Source organism: Nematolebias whitei, chromosome 11, assembly GCF_014905685.2.
Source record: "Nematolebias whitei isolate Nwh7 chromosome 11, NemWhi1, whole genome shotgun sequence".
NCBI classification, from domain to species: Eukaryota; Metazoa; Chordata; class Actinopteri; order Cyprinodontiformes; family Rivulidae; genus Nematolebias; species Nematolebias whitei.
This window is the reverse complement of record NC_056508.1, coordinates 24,699,507-24,714,429: the sequence shown is the minus strand read 5'-3', so window position 1 is coordinate 24,714,429 and position 14,923 is coordinate 24,699,507. Positions and strand designations below refer to the sequence as shown.

At 41.2% G+C, this 14,923-nt stretch overlaps 1 protein-coding gene across 1 annotated transcript in view; it reads left to right on the top strand.

The window, feature by feature from the left end:
- The window catches only part of commd7 (COMM domain containing 7), a 22,380-nt gene that overhangs the window by 6,703 nt on the left and 754 nt on the right, over nucleotides 1-14,923 (top strand). The window contains exons 6-8 of the mRNA XM_037684048.1: nucleotides 9,698-9,788; nucleotides 12,644-12,693; nucleotides 12,767-12,815. Coding sequence (XP_037539976.1) covers nucleotides 9,698-9,788; nucleotides 12,644-12,693; nucleotides 12,767-12,815 — 190 coding nt within the window. The remainder of the gene's footprint in view (nucleotides 1-9,697; nucleotides 9,789-12,643; nucleotides 12,694-12,766; nucleotides 12,816-14,923) is intronic.

The window sequence follows — 14,923 nt, the reverse complement described above, 5'->3', positions numbered from 1 at the left end:
CGCAAAGTTCCATGCTCGCTCCATACTTTGCTCGCTCGGATAAGAGATGAAACCTTTCTATATTTTTTTGCTTTGTTTTGTTTTTTTGAGTGTCCAGAGGACCAGATTGAACTTTTTTGGACAATGCTGTTTATAATTACAATATTTTCAACGTTTGTTGTGGACAGTTGATTGTGTTGTAACCAAAAGAAAGCTTGATATTTCGGTCTAAAAAAATTATTGAACCAGTTTTATTTACTTAATTTTTGCCTTTTGATAGGGCGTATCTGCGTCTTGAGCAAATGATAATAAACTCAAGTCAACTTTGATGGATCTGACTTTTTTCAACTATCTGCGTTTAAACACATTACAGTTCCAGCAGTTTGGCTACACACCTTCACTAGATCCTGCAAATACTTCTTCTGTTGAGCAGAAGGTTAAACAGGACGTAAAGGGATGTTCTATCCATTTTGATTAGGGTTCTCTGGCTCTTTGACAGATCTTAGCGTGAAAAAAAGATGTTTAAATCCATTACGTCTGACAAGCTAACAGGAAGTCCAAACTCAGACAAAACCAAAGTCGAACTGTAATGACTTTTAAAAACAATAATTAGGTGCACAAGTTTGAATTTGTGAATTTCTGTAATCCACACAGGGTCAAAGACAAAGTACATCCCACTAAGATTTGGTTAAGTTTCCAATTTGAAGTTTCACCTTTACCACAGGCTCTTTATATCCATCAAATGGTAAATGATAAATGGACTGTACTTACCGGTATATAGCTCCTTTCTATCTAATCAAGATACTCAAAGTGCTTTACAGTACAATCTATGCCCTCATTTACCCATCCACACACACATTCATACAGCACTCTACTAGATCTCTACAAAGATAATCGAACAAATCATTCTAAAGAGACTAATCAGTGCTTTTTAGGTCACATTCATACACAGATGGGATACACATCAGAAGCAATGAGGGGTTCAGTGTTTTACACACATACACTTCAACATGTCCAATTCCACTGCTGGTGGAATCGAACCCCCAACTCTCCATTTTGAGGAAGACTGCTCTAACCACTCAGTCACAGCTGCCCCATCAATAAACTTCTGGTATAATTCTGGCTCATATTTGACAATTCCTCCTGGCAGAATTGTTCAAGTTTATTTAAATTACTTGGTTTTCTTGCAATGAACTGGTATTTATTTAAATATATTTATATATATATATATATATATATATATATATATATAAAGTTTTTGGGGGCACAAATTTTCAATCCTTTTGAGGTTGTGACTTAAGTAAGGTCATACCAGGAACTTAATGTCAGCCTTTTTATATCCAATCATAAACCAGTACTTTTGTGTTTGGGAACTATGTTCTATTGAAACATGTAAATATGTAAAAGTTTTCCAATAGGACATTTCCTCAGTCTTGCGTCAGAACTATTCAGTTCAGTTTCAGTTTATTTATATAGTGCCAAGTCACAATAGACGTTGTCTCAGGGCACTATACAAAAGCATTCACATACATTATAAAAGCCAATTAGTAAAAAACATCTGTCTAACTAGTTTCTTATTGCTCCTCTTTGAATCACCATTTTATCATGGTGGAGGAGTTTGTGCGCCTGAATGATCCTAGGAGCTATGCTGTCAGGGGCAATTGTAATTGCCCTTGGTAGGGTCTCCCAAGGCAGATTGGTTCTAGGTGACAGGCGAGACAAAGAGTGATTCCACTGACTCAAATGGACAGAAATCAGCAAGGAGCTCATTGTCCCTTGTCGGACAAGTAACATGGGTTACTTAGGCCCCACCCTTGAGTCAGGACTGGGGGAGGGGCTCGTTGTTGAGCACCTCGTGACTGGGTCTCTACCCATGGGGTCCTGTCAGACTCAGCCCAAACAACTAGGTTTTCTTTCCTGTGGGCCCACCACCTGCAGGAGGGGCCATATGAGTCGGGTTCATGACAGTGGCTATGGACAGTGGCTGAAGGTGGGGGCCTTGATGCTCTGACCCTTGCTTACCAAAGCTGGCTTTTGAGGCATGGAATGTCAGAGTCAGTCAGAGAGTCAGAGATTCTTTATTGTCATTCGCACCACATGTCAAGCGAAATTATGTACATGGGGTCCCAGTTACATCCAACAATAAAATTTAAAAGAAAAACAGTAATAAGATCTAAGATATGAACTAAGAAAAACCTAAACTAAAATACACTAAGCACTAATAGCATAAAAACATTACAACAAACAGCAGCACGAACATGAGTCTGTGTGAGTAGATGAGCATGTATGAACACATAAACATGGAACAGATCAGCAGCAACATTGAAACAGATCAGCAGCAACATGATGTGATTTTTCACAGTGATTATTCTGGTTAGAGATTCATGAGTCTAACAGCCTCAGGGCAGAAGCTGTTCCTCAGTCTAGTGGTTCTACACTTAATGCTCCTCAACCTCCTTCCTGAGGGGAGCGGTGCAAAAAGTGTATGTGCTGGGTGGGTGGGGTCCTTCATGATGCAGGTGGCCCTCTTCCTGCATCTGGAGGTGTAGATGTCTGTGATGGTGGGGAGACTGACTCCAACAGTCTTCTGTGCAGCCTTCACCACTCTCTGCAAAGCTTTTCTTTCTGCAGCTGTGCAGCCTCCATGCCACACATTGATGCTGGGGCACAGGATGCTCTCCACTGCACACTTGTAGAAGGAGGTGAGGACTGAGCTTCCCAGACCAGCTCGTCTCAGCCGCCTGAGGAAGTAGAGTCTCTGATGAGCTTTCTTGATCAGGCTGGTGGTGTGGTTGCCCCAGCGGAGGTTGTCATTCATGTGTACACCCAAGTACTTGTAACTGGAGACCACTTCCACTGCAGATCCTCTTATGTTCAGGGGAGTATAGGTGTGTTTGTTCCTTCTGAAGTCCACCATCATCTCCTTTGTCTTCTTCACATTGATGTGAAGGTTATTCTCTTTGCACCAGCTCTCCAGGTGTTCTGTGAAATCTCTCTGGCAGGGAAGGAGCCTGAGCTTGTGCGTGAGGTTGAGAGGTACCGACTAGAAATAGTTGGGCTCACCTCAATGCACAATATGGGGTCCATAACCAATCTCCTTGAGAGGGGCTGGACCTTATTCCACTCTGGATTTGTCCATGGTGAGAAGCACAGAGCTGGTGTGAGTCTACTTTTAGCCCCGTTACCTGGTGCCTGTGTGTTGGAGTTTTCCCCGGTAGATGAGAGGGTAGTTTCCCTGCGACTCAGGTGGGGGGATGGGTTCCAACAATTGTTTGTGCCTATGCGCTAAATGGCAGTCCGGAGTTTCCGGCCTTCTTGGAGTCCTTGGCTGGGGTCCTGGAAGGTGCTCCAGCTGGGGATTCCTGTATTCTGCTGGGGGACTTCAATTCCCACGTGGGTATTGACCGCGTGACCTGGAGGGGCAGGATTGGGAGGAACGGCCTCTCTGATCTGAACCCAAGCAATGTTCTACTATTGGACTTTTGTGCTAGTTATAGTTTGTCCATCATGAACACCATGTTCAAACATAAGGGTGTCCATAAGTGTACTTGGTACTAGGATGCCCTAGGTCGTAGATCGATGATTGACTTTGCAGTTGTGTCATCTGATTTGCAGCCGTTTGTTTTGGACACTTGGGTGAAGAGAGGAGCTGAGCTGTCTGAGAGCTTTAAAGAAGCTGAGTCGGGGGACTTCAGGGTTGGTCTTGGCTGAGGTCGTAGAGGTAGTTAAAAAGTTCCATGCCGGCAGGGCTCCGGCGATGGATGAGATTCACTCTGATTTTTTATAAGTTCTGAATGTTGTGGGGCTGTCTTGATTGACACACCTTTGCAACATCACATGGACATTAAAGACAGTGCCTGTGGATTGGCAGACTGGGGTAGTGGTTCCCCTCTTCAAAAATGGGGGCTGGAGGGTGTGTTCTAGATATAGGGGCATCACTCTCCTAAGGTCGTTTTCACACCAGATAGTCCGGTAGACTCGGTTCGGTTCAGGACCAATATTCATGACCTTTTGTTTACATTTGAGCTGGTGCGTTTGCATTCACAATGCACTGTGCAGTCGAGTCAACCTGTTGAACCAAACTATTCCCCCGCTCGCCTGTGGGGGCGCTGCACCAAGAACTACTGAAAGAAACGACACAAAAACCTCTGAAGACACGTCTTCTTCTTCTTCTGTAAATAAAAATAAAAACGAAGTGGCATCAAGTTTTAGCAGTTTTAGGAGTTATATTTTGTCATTTTTCAAAAATGGACTTAGCATGAGCAGAAGATGAGACAGAAGACCATGGAGAATATTGTTTTTCCACACAAGGCAGCTGACGGCTCCATATAAGGTCAGAGCAATGTGTGTTTGTTTACCCTGCGGAGCGGGGCTCAGTCTGTTTACATTCACACTGTACTCGAACTGCGCTGGAGTTTGCTTCTACCGGACCGAGACATAGGTTTTAGCCCGGGCCAGAGTTCGCCTTTTTCGTTCCGTGACAGAGTTCGATGGCGCATTCACACCTCCCTAAACAAACCGGACTTTCAAGGAAAACGAGTTAGAGTTCAATTAAAGCGGACTAAACAGGGCTAGTGTGACTGCACCCTTAGTCTCCCTGGTAATGTCTATTTAGGCATACTGAAGAAGCGAATCCGGTCGTTAGTTGAACCTCAGATCCAAGAGGAACAGTGCGGGTTCCGTTCTGGCCATGGAACACTGAACCAGCTCTTTACCCTCACTAGCATCCGCGAGGAGTTATGGGAGTTCAGCTGAGAAGGTGATCGGCTGCAGCCTTCCATCCCTCCACGACCTGTACGTCTCCAGGACTGTGAGGCGAGCAGGTCGGATCACAGCTGACCCTGCTCACCCTGCACACGGACTGTTTGAACCACTCCCCTCAGGCAGGAGGCTTCGGTCCATTCGGACCAGAACCTCCCGCCATAAGAACAGTTTCTTCCCCTCTGCTGTTGGACTCCTGAACACTCATAATGCTACCTCATAATGTCTGCTTTGGTCACATTACATCTGTATTATAACTGAATACTCCATCTGTACTGTTTTCGAAGCTTTTTTATTGTTTTCTATTGTATGGGTGTACATATGGTTATGTTATGGTTTTAATTTTACTTTATTTGTGGGTGTACACAGGCTTATGTCTTATGTAATGTTCTAATTTTTACTTAATTTTTACTTTATTTTTACTTTATTTTACTTTACTACTATTCGCACCTTATGTCGAAGCAAATTCCTAGTTTGTGAACCTCGTTCATTGACATGGCGATAATAAATTGATTCTGATTCTGATTCTGATTCTGAGTTTGCCTTTGAAGTCCAAATGTATTTTGTAGACTTTGAGAAGGTGTTTGACTTTGTTCCTCGGGGTACACTATGAGGGTGCTCTGCTAGTATGGGATTTGGGGCCCGTTGCTACATGCTGTTCGGTTCCTATACAAGCAGTGAGAGTTTGATTCGCAGTGCCAGTACTATGTTGAACCCCTTCAGGGTGTGAGTTGGACTCCGCCAAGGCTGCCTGTTGTCACGACTTTATTCATAACTTTTAGGAACAGAATTTCTCAGTGCAGCCTGAGGGCTGAGGGAGTTCAGTTCGGTGGCCTCAGGATTTCTTCTTTTCTATTTGTGGATGATGTGCTCCTATTGGTGTCATCCTGCCATGACCTTCAGCTCCCACTGGAGCGATTCACAGCTGAGTGTGAAGCAGCTGGGATGAGAATCAACACCTCCAAATCTGAGGCCATGGTCCTCATTCGGACAAGGGTGGATTGCTCTTTTTGGGTCGAGGGTGAGGTTCTTCCTCAGGTTCAAGCCTCGAGCTGAGCTTTAAGGCAAAGTTCTGTTTATTTTAGGGCTGCAACTAATGATTATTTCAATAATCGATCCATCGGCCGATTATTTTTTCGATTAATCGATGAATCGGCAAAAAAACCCAACGTTTTAATTTCCACCCCTTTATTCCAAAATTGAACATTTGACTGACATAGAAATTCACACAAAAACAGGTTGCTATTTGACTATTCTGTTAGTAAAATATTGAATAATAAAAAATAAAAGTTAGTCAAATAGCTTAAAAAAATAAATGTACACAAAAATACATACAAATGTATGCTTTATACCTGCAAAATATGTAGCTACTTTGTAAAATGTGTCCTTGAGGTAAGAGTGTAACCTGGATTAAAAGTGTGGATTATTGTAACCTGGATTAAAAGTGTGGATCATTGTAGTAAAGCCTTCGTCTTCAACCATCGACAGAGGCCTCATGTCAGTGACGCTCATGTTAAGGATGCTTTCAGTGAAGACAGCTGCTGCTGTGGTGTCCATGATGTCTGTCCATCATGAAGGCTGTTGTTGTTTGTTGTTGTTTTCTGGAATGAGAGTAAATATGTTGTATAGCATAATTTACAGCAACTCAAGAAATGCCTTGTTTCACTTACAGTGTTAGGTTCAGGCAAAAGTAGCTAAAAGAGCAATTAAACACACACACACACATATATATATATAAAATACTTAATTACACACATTTGAGTAGATGTAATAAATTACTTTAATTCCTGTTTAAATGCAATTCATCCTGCCATACCTGCAGTGTCTTCAGACTTTGCCAGCAAATTAAAAGTTGAAGCTTAATCATTAAATTATTATCTTTGTGTTAGATTTATTTATAAATCACATTTAAACACTGATTGTAACAATTAAATTAAATAAAAAGTAACACACGTTCTCTATCACCGTCATTAATCATTTAACAAACAAGCAGCTTCAGCTACAGAGAGACTGACGTTACATTTTCTCACTTGGAAACAGAACAATGTGAATATTGTAGAGACTCACCTGCAACACATGACGAGTTGTATCAGCTGTTTAGCTCCTTCCTCCTCCTCGTGACTCTGACATGTTTACGTTTCGTCTCCATGGTTCTCCTGTGTCGTAAATTTTCAAAGCAGCATGTTTCTCAGTTTTTGTCTTTGTGAAGTTCTCCCACACTTTGGAGGACTTGGGCCGAACAGATTTCGCTGTGTTGGTCATTTGTAAATTTTACTTATTTTCCTTTGAAAACAGCCTCTGCTCTGCTTCCGCCTCGCTCTGTTCAACTCGCGCTGCAGAGGTTTTTTTTCCCCAAACTTTATTCAGTCAGCCAGCATTGACAATGAACTGCAGGTGAACAAAACTGCTCCGCAGCGCAGTGAAAGACTCATAATTGCGCGACACAACAAATCGATAATGAAATTCGTTGCCAACGCTTTTAATCATCGATTTTTATCCATTTTATCGATTCGTTGTTGCAGTCCTAGTTTATTTATCAGTCTACATTCCTATACTCACCTATGGCCACAAACTCTGGGTAGTGACCGAAATAATGAGATTGCGGATACAGGTGGTTGAAATGTGTTTCCTCTGCAGGGTAGTTGAACTCTACCTTAGAGAGAGGGTGAGAAGTTAAGATATCTGGGAAGGACTTTGAGTAGAACCACTGCTCCACCTCATCGAAAGGAGCCAGTTGAGTTGGTTCAGGCATCTGGTAAGGATGCTTCCTGGGCACCTCCCTAGGGAAGCGCTTTGAGCATGTCCAGCTGGGAGGAGACCCCGGGGAGATCCAGGAAATGCTGGAGAGACTACATCTCTCAGTTGGGAATGCCTTGGAATCCTCCCAGAAAAGCTGGAAGAGGTGGCTGTGGAAAGAGATGTCTGGGCCTCCCTGCGACCCAACTTCGGGAACAAGCTGAAGATAATGGATGGATGGATGAAAGAATGGATAGTTTCTCAATGGTCATCATGAAGACCAAGGAACACACCAGGCAGGTCCGAGATACTGTTGTGGAGAAGTTTAAAGCCGGATTTGGATACAAAAAGATTTCCCAAGCTTTAAACATCCCAAGGAGCACTGTGCAAGCAATCATATTGAAATGGAAGGAGTATCCGACCACTGCAAATCTACTAAGACCCGGCCGTCCCTCTAAACTTTCATCTGGAACAAGGAGAAGACTGATCAGAAATGCAGCCGAGAGGCCCATGATCACTCTGGATGAACTGCAGAGATCTACAGCTGAGGTGGGAGAGTCTGTCCATAGGACAACAATCAGTTTGTGTGTCCAGCTGTAGTTTTTATGGTCCAGGTGTAGTTTCCCCAGTCCAGGTGTATGGTCCATGTGTAGTTTCTTTGTGGAAAAAATGCACACTTTATTGATTTATTGAATTACAGATTTAGCCAGAAATGGAGGTTAAATGTCCAGCGAGACGTCAGAAACTTTCTGATGGGTACAAGAATCCTAAAGTTGAGATGCAGCTTTTTAATGAAGTTTTAACAAAATGCTAGTGGGGTGTATGTATAATTTTGACCAAATGTGGATGAAAGAAACTTCTGCACTCAGTTTTTGTTAATTACAATCTTTGATTGTATGTTGTCTAATAATTTCAGCCTGGAAAACAAAAGATTCAAATCAGTCACTTACTGCCTTAATGAATAAGCTTCATTCCCCTGATGAGGGTTTGTAAACTTCTAACCCAATCAAACATTAGATTAAATTTAGTTGACAGAACAAAACTCTAAATATCTTAAGGTTAAAAAAAATCACTGTGTTGTCTTCTTTTACTGGTACCAACTTCTTCTGAAATCCTGTTGTGTAAAGACCCAAGTATCCGACTTTAACTATGTTTTTTTCGGGGTTTTTCTTGCTACTCTACGGTGAAACCAGATATGTTTTCCCTCTCCCCCCACCCACTTCCCTGCTGCGCTCTTTTGTCCTGTGAACCCTTAAAAAAGCCTCTTTTTTTCCCTGCATACTTCTTAATTGGAAGGATCAGCTGGTCTCTCAACAAAATCGATCAACTTCTCCCGACAGGAGTCAGGGTAAGGAGGACCCTCTGAACTCTAAAGGACAAATTAGATTCATGATGACGACTAGATTCTACTGTTTGGGTTGGTGGAATCTGGTTGTCTACAAATTCGTGTGGAGGTGTTGAAGCTTGACAGTGCTCGGACTGAATGTGGAGCTGTGACAGGGAATTGGAGCAGCTGTATCAGGACTGTGATCTCCCTGGCAGCACTCATGAATGGTGGGAATAATCTGGAGAAGCTGTGAGCTCGACTTTTGGAGTAAAGGATCAATTTGGCTGTTTTGGAGTTTCCATCAGAGAACATGTACCAGCGAGACTTTAAAGGCAGAAACAACAATTACGAGTTCTGCCTGACCCAAACTGTGGCCTTGATGCCGGACTTATCTCAACTCCTCCTGGAATGTTTTGAAAACAACAAAGATTCTTTGACTGTTTCTTCACCCCTCCCTTCCCCAAGGCCGTGGACATGTAACAGAACCTCAACTGAGCTGAAGATGAACGTCACCTCTTATCTGGACAATGGCTGAGGGGGGCTCTGGACTATGCTGCGACTTTCCCTTAAAAATTCAATGTTTTCACCGCCTATATGTAAATGTATAATGTCTGTTTATGTTGCTTTGCTGTGGTAGGTTTTTTTGATGCCTCAAATTGTGCCCTGTCTAGGACACGGAGTGAGAGATCTTTTTTTTATACCATCTCTCCTCATGTTTTCTTTCCTTTTCTTATCTAAGCAAAATAGTATTCTGAATAAGAATAAGAAGGCCGCGCTAATTATTTATAGCCGCAGCTTCATGCACTCCGCCCATCTTCGGACGACTCTACGTACATATTCGCGTTGTATCTCGGTGCAATGCCAATAAAGTTTATTCTGATTCTGATGTTGCAGTGGGGAGAGCACTATGCTGCACTATCTAAATGTGCCATTGGACAGACACTGATGGTCAACCAATTGGTTGACATGGAGTGGAAGTTTGGAGGTAAGAGATTTAATTCCTTACTCTTATCTGAGGAAGACTTTATCATATTTCTTACATCTGAAATTGAAATTTTTCTTGAAGTTAAGCGAACACCAGGGATGCCACTCTGTGCTGTCTGGGAGGCATTAAAGACCTTCCTGAGGTGTCAATTTCTTATTGTGCAAATAAAAAGAAGAAGGGTTTGGTACAGGTAAGACAGCTAGCAGATGAAATATTAAACTTAGACAGAGAACATAACCACTCCCCCTCACAAAATCTAATGAAAAAATGTTTGTTACTTCAAACTGAATTTAATACTTTGTCAACTCAGTAGGCAGAATATTTAATTTCTAAATCCAGACATGGTTACTATGAACCTATGAAAGCTATGAAAATGTGGTTGTCTGTTCACATATCACCTATGGCGACAGTCAGCCAACCAAACTATTCCAACAATAAATAACGACCAAGGGCTGAGATGAGGTAGAGGTAGAGCAGCTGACTTGCGACCAAAAAGTTGTGATTCGACTCCCAGCCATTCCCACATGTTGTGGTGTCTCTGAGCAAGACACCTACCATAATCCTTAATTTGCTCCCTGGGTGCTCAATAGCTGCCTGCTGCTCCACCTGTGTGTATCCCAGGTGCAATGGGTTAAATGCAGAAAATCAATTTCGTCATTGTATGGGAACATACAATGATGACATATAGCACTTAACTTTTAAGGAATTGCATTTCATGACAATGCTGGAATTAATATCACAAGCATTAATATCACAATCACAAGCAAAACTGGTTTGTTCCACTTTGGAGTAAGCTGTTGGGGGAAGAATCAGTTTTGTTGTGTGTTTCCTTGAATGATGAAGCCTTCTGGATCGAAGGCGAAACGTTTCAGCACAAAAAAAAAAAAACCTGTCCAGATGACCTGACTGAAAAATGTTGGATTGTATACCTGGATTATTTAGCATGGACTTTGTTGCTGGAATTAATAGGTTTTAGTAAATTTTATCAGTCGTATATGACTGAGTCATCAGCTAGCCTATTGGACTTGGAGAACTTTTTTAAAGATTTTAAACGTCCCTCAGTGAATCCTGATCTGGCTAAAGATTTTGGAGAAGGTGTTCTCTGTAGCTGAGATAAACTCTACAATCAATGATATGCAAAATGGGAAATCCCCAGATGGCATCCCATCTAAGTTTTTAAAGAAATGTTTAAATCTACTATCACCTTTACTAATGTGTGTATTTGAGAGTCACTTGCTGCACAAATATTGCCACTGTCCATGTGTCAAGCTATAATCTCACTGTTATCTAAGAAGGATTAAGATCCTCTAAATTGCAGCTCATATCTCACTTTTAAATACTGATGTAAAAATCCTTGCAAAGGTCCTGGCAAAACAACTTGAGCAGGTGGTCCCCACAATTGTTTCACCTGACCAGATGGGGTTAGTTAAAAACCGTCTGGCTTTTTTCAATGTTAGGCGGCTGCTTGGTGTGTAATACACTCCCAGTCCACACTATCACACCTGTGACGAAGTCATTCTCTCACTGGATGCTGAGAAGGCATTTGACCGGGTGGAGTGGGGTTATCTCTTCAAGACTTTAAAGCTATTTAAATTTGGACCCAAATTCATATCATGGGTGAGGTTGATATATCTCCCTGATGGCGACAGTCCGCACTAACTGTAACAAATCCAGTTACTGCAGCTGAGGCATTTTGTGAAGTCTAACTCTGTTTACCTTTGTACCCCTCTAAGCATTTTGTGGTTAAGATTTTGGAATGCAGGTCTGATACTAAGGGTGCCTTCAGCAAGTTCTGTACACTGCTCAGTTCATACCATGAGACCAGTTTGGACCCTCTTAAACTAAAATGGGAAATGGACTTGGAGGAATCCATATCAGAGTCAATCTGGCTAAGGATCATTCACAACATTTACTCGTCCTCAGTCTGTCTGAGACATGCTGTAACTCAATTCAAGGTGGTGCACCGGCTACACTGGTCCAAAGGCAAGTTGTCCAAGATCAAAGCCGACATGAACCCTGCATGTAATTATTGTAAACAAACTCCAGCTACCCGCATACATTCTGGACTTGTCCCAAACTGCAGACCTTTTGGCAATCTATTTTTGACAACTTCTCTGTGATGTATGGAAAAACTGTGCAACCATCACTGTTCATCTCACTGTTTGGAGTGGACCCTGTTGATACGTCCTTCAACAAGTATGAGAAGGATGCGATTGCTTTTGTTTCTCTTCTGGCCAGGAGACTTGTTTTGTGCAGTTGGAAGGACCCACACCCCCCAGCATATGAACAATGGATAAGAGAAGTCATGTATCATATTCTTCTGGAAAAAATCAGATATACCCTGAAAGGCTCTGCAAAAAGATTTTGGGACACCCGGCAGCCTTTTGTGTCATGTTGAAAATATGTAAATACCTGTATAAAGACTTTTATCTATGTGTGGCTGATCCCATGTGGGTGGGGAGGTGCGGGACAGTTTCGTTTTTTATTCGTTCAACCTTTATTTATACAGGTTAGTCTCATTGAGCCTCGAGGACTCATTTACAGTTATTCTCTGTTATGTTATGGTTGTGTTAAAAAATAAAAAATAAAAAAGACCTTGATTAAAGAAGTAAATCTGACACTTTGCTTTTATACGAAAATACCATTTACCGGTATATGGTTTGTGTTGTTTCTGCACCTTGGGTTAAAAATAAATTCTGTCAGTTTACCAAAACATACATCAAGACAAACACAGACCTCAACCAAGACCTTCTGGGACTAATGGGTAACAGTTAATATTTAAAGAATGAGGCTAAAACAAAAACAAATTAATTTCTGTACAAAGGAAGTGACAGGACGTTTTCTGATTCATGCAGTGACCGTTGGCACCAGTGAAGTTCAGAAAGTGGGTCACATCTTTCTGCAGGTGAGACCATCTTTTCAAAGACTCGCACACTAAGACATGTTCAGATTGATGAACACTTCTCACATTCCTGCAGCTGAAACTGGTTGTGAGGAAGGGGACCTCCACTGAAAATGTCTACATGGGTAAGTGACTAAAATAGTTTTAACTTTGCTCTGTAAACTTCATGGTTTGGGGTGAAATAAAATCACTAAATGTCCTAATGCAGGCTTAATAATCCAGGTAGATATATCTAACAAGGTTGAGTCAGGTCCACTGGACAGGTTATTATTGAAACATTTCAGCATTTATCCAAAAAACTTCTGGTCTGAGGAGCTGCAAGCAAACTCAAGCCTCTTTCAGAAGCCCATTCCGTGTTTATGCTCCCTCTGGCAGTTCACAAGTCACCGTCGCCAATGGAGCCGTTCCTTTCCCACGCTCAAATGCTCTTTCAGAGTACAGCAAGCAGCGTGGAATCAAAAAAGTCATAGATAAAAATCTCAGTTGCTCTGACACGTGGCTCCACTCAAGTTGCTGATGACAGCAACAGGATTCACCAATTGTTTTTTGCCCCATATTACATTGCACAGATTGAAATATGGCCAGTTCATCTGGCTGCGACCACTGCAATTGTTGTGGTCATTGAACAAAACATATGTATATATATATATATATATATATATATATATATATATATATATATATATATATATATATATATATATATATATGTATAGATATATATATATATATATATATATATATATGTATAGATAGATAGATAGATAGATAGATATACACTGAACATAAACTGGATGTATACTGAACAAAAATATAAACACTTTTGTTTTTGCTCCCAATTTTCATGAGCTGAACTCAAAAATGTAAAACATTTTCTTTGTACAGTACACAAAAGTATTTTTTCTTTCAAATATTGTTCACAAATTTATGTAAATCTGTGTTAGTGAGGACTTCTCCTTTGCCGAGATAATCCATTCACCTCACAGATGTGACATATCAAGATGCTGATTAGAAAGCATGATTATTGCACAGGTGTGCCTAAGGCTGGCCACAATAAAAGTACACTCTAATATGTGCAGTTATATCACACAGCACAACGCTTTAACAACCTGTTAAAATACACTAAAATGCAGGAAATGGCATCTCTTTCATTCCAAATTTTCTGGGGGAGGACCTACAAACCCCCCCCCCCCACACACACACACACCTGCTATTTGTGTTCCACCTTCAATTGGTTTACAAATTAAGCCCTGGGTGTATGTTATGGTATATTATGTTTTTATACTACTAGTGCTTAGCATATTCTTAGTTTAACATATTTCTTAGTTCATATCTTAGATCTTATTACTGTTTTTATTTACAATTTATAATTTTGTTGGATGTAACTGGGACCCTGTGTACACGATTTCATTCCAACATATGTACCACATGTGGTATGAATGACAAATAAAGAAACTTTGATGTGCCACACCTGTGAGGTGGATGGATTATCTCAGCAAAGGAGAAGTGCTCACTAACACAAACTGATACAAATTTGTGAAAAATATTTGAGAGTAAAATAGCTGTTGTGTACAGAGAAAATGTTTTAGCTCTTTGAGTTCAACTCATGAAAAATGGGAGCAAAAACAAAAGTGTTAGTATATAATGAACAAAAATATAAACATATGTGTAGGGCAGCACGGTGGCACAACTGGTAGAGATGCTGCCTCTCAGCGAGCAGGTCCCTGGTTCAAATCCCGGTCTGGGCCTTTCTGGGTGGAGTTTGCATGTTCTCTCCGTGTATGTGTGGGTTTTCTCCGGGTACTCCGGTTTGCTCCCACAGACCAAAAACATGCATGTTAGGCTGACTGGTAACTCTAAATTGTCCCTAGGTGTGAGTGAGTGAGTGAATGTTTGTTTGTCTTGTTTGTCTCTGTGTGTCCCTGTGATGGACTGGAGACCTGTCCAGGGTGTCCCCTGCCCCTCGCACAGCGATTGCCGGACATGGGCACCGGCCGTGACCCAAAATGGAAGAAGCGGGTAAAAGATAATGGATGGATGGATATACTGTGTGTATGTATATATATATATATATGTGTGTGTGTGTATATATATATATATATATATATATATGTGTGTGTGTGTGTGTATATATATATATATATGTGTGTGTGTGTATATATATATATATATATGTGTGTGTGTATATAAATATATGTATATATATATATATATATATATATATATATATATA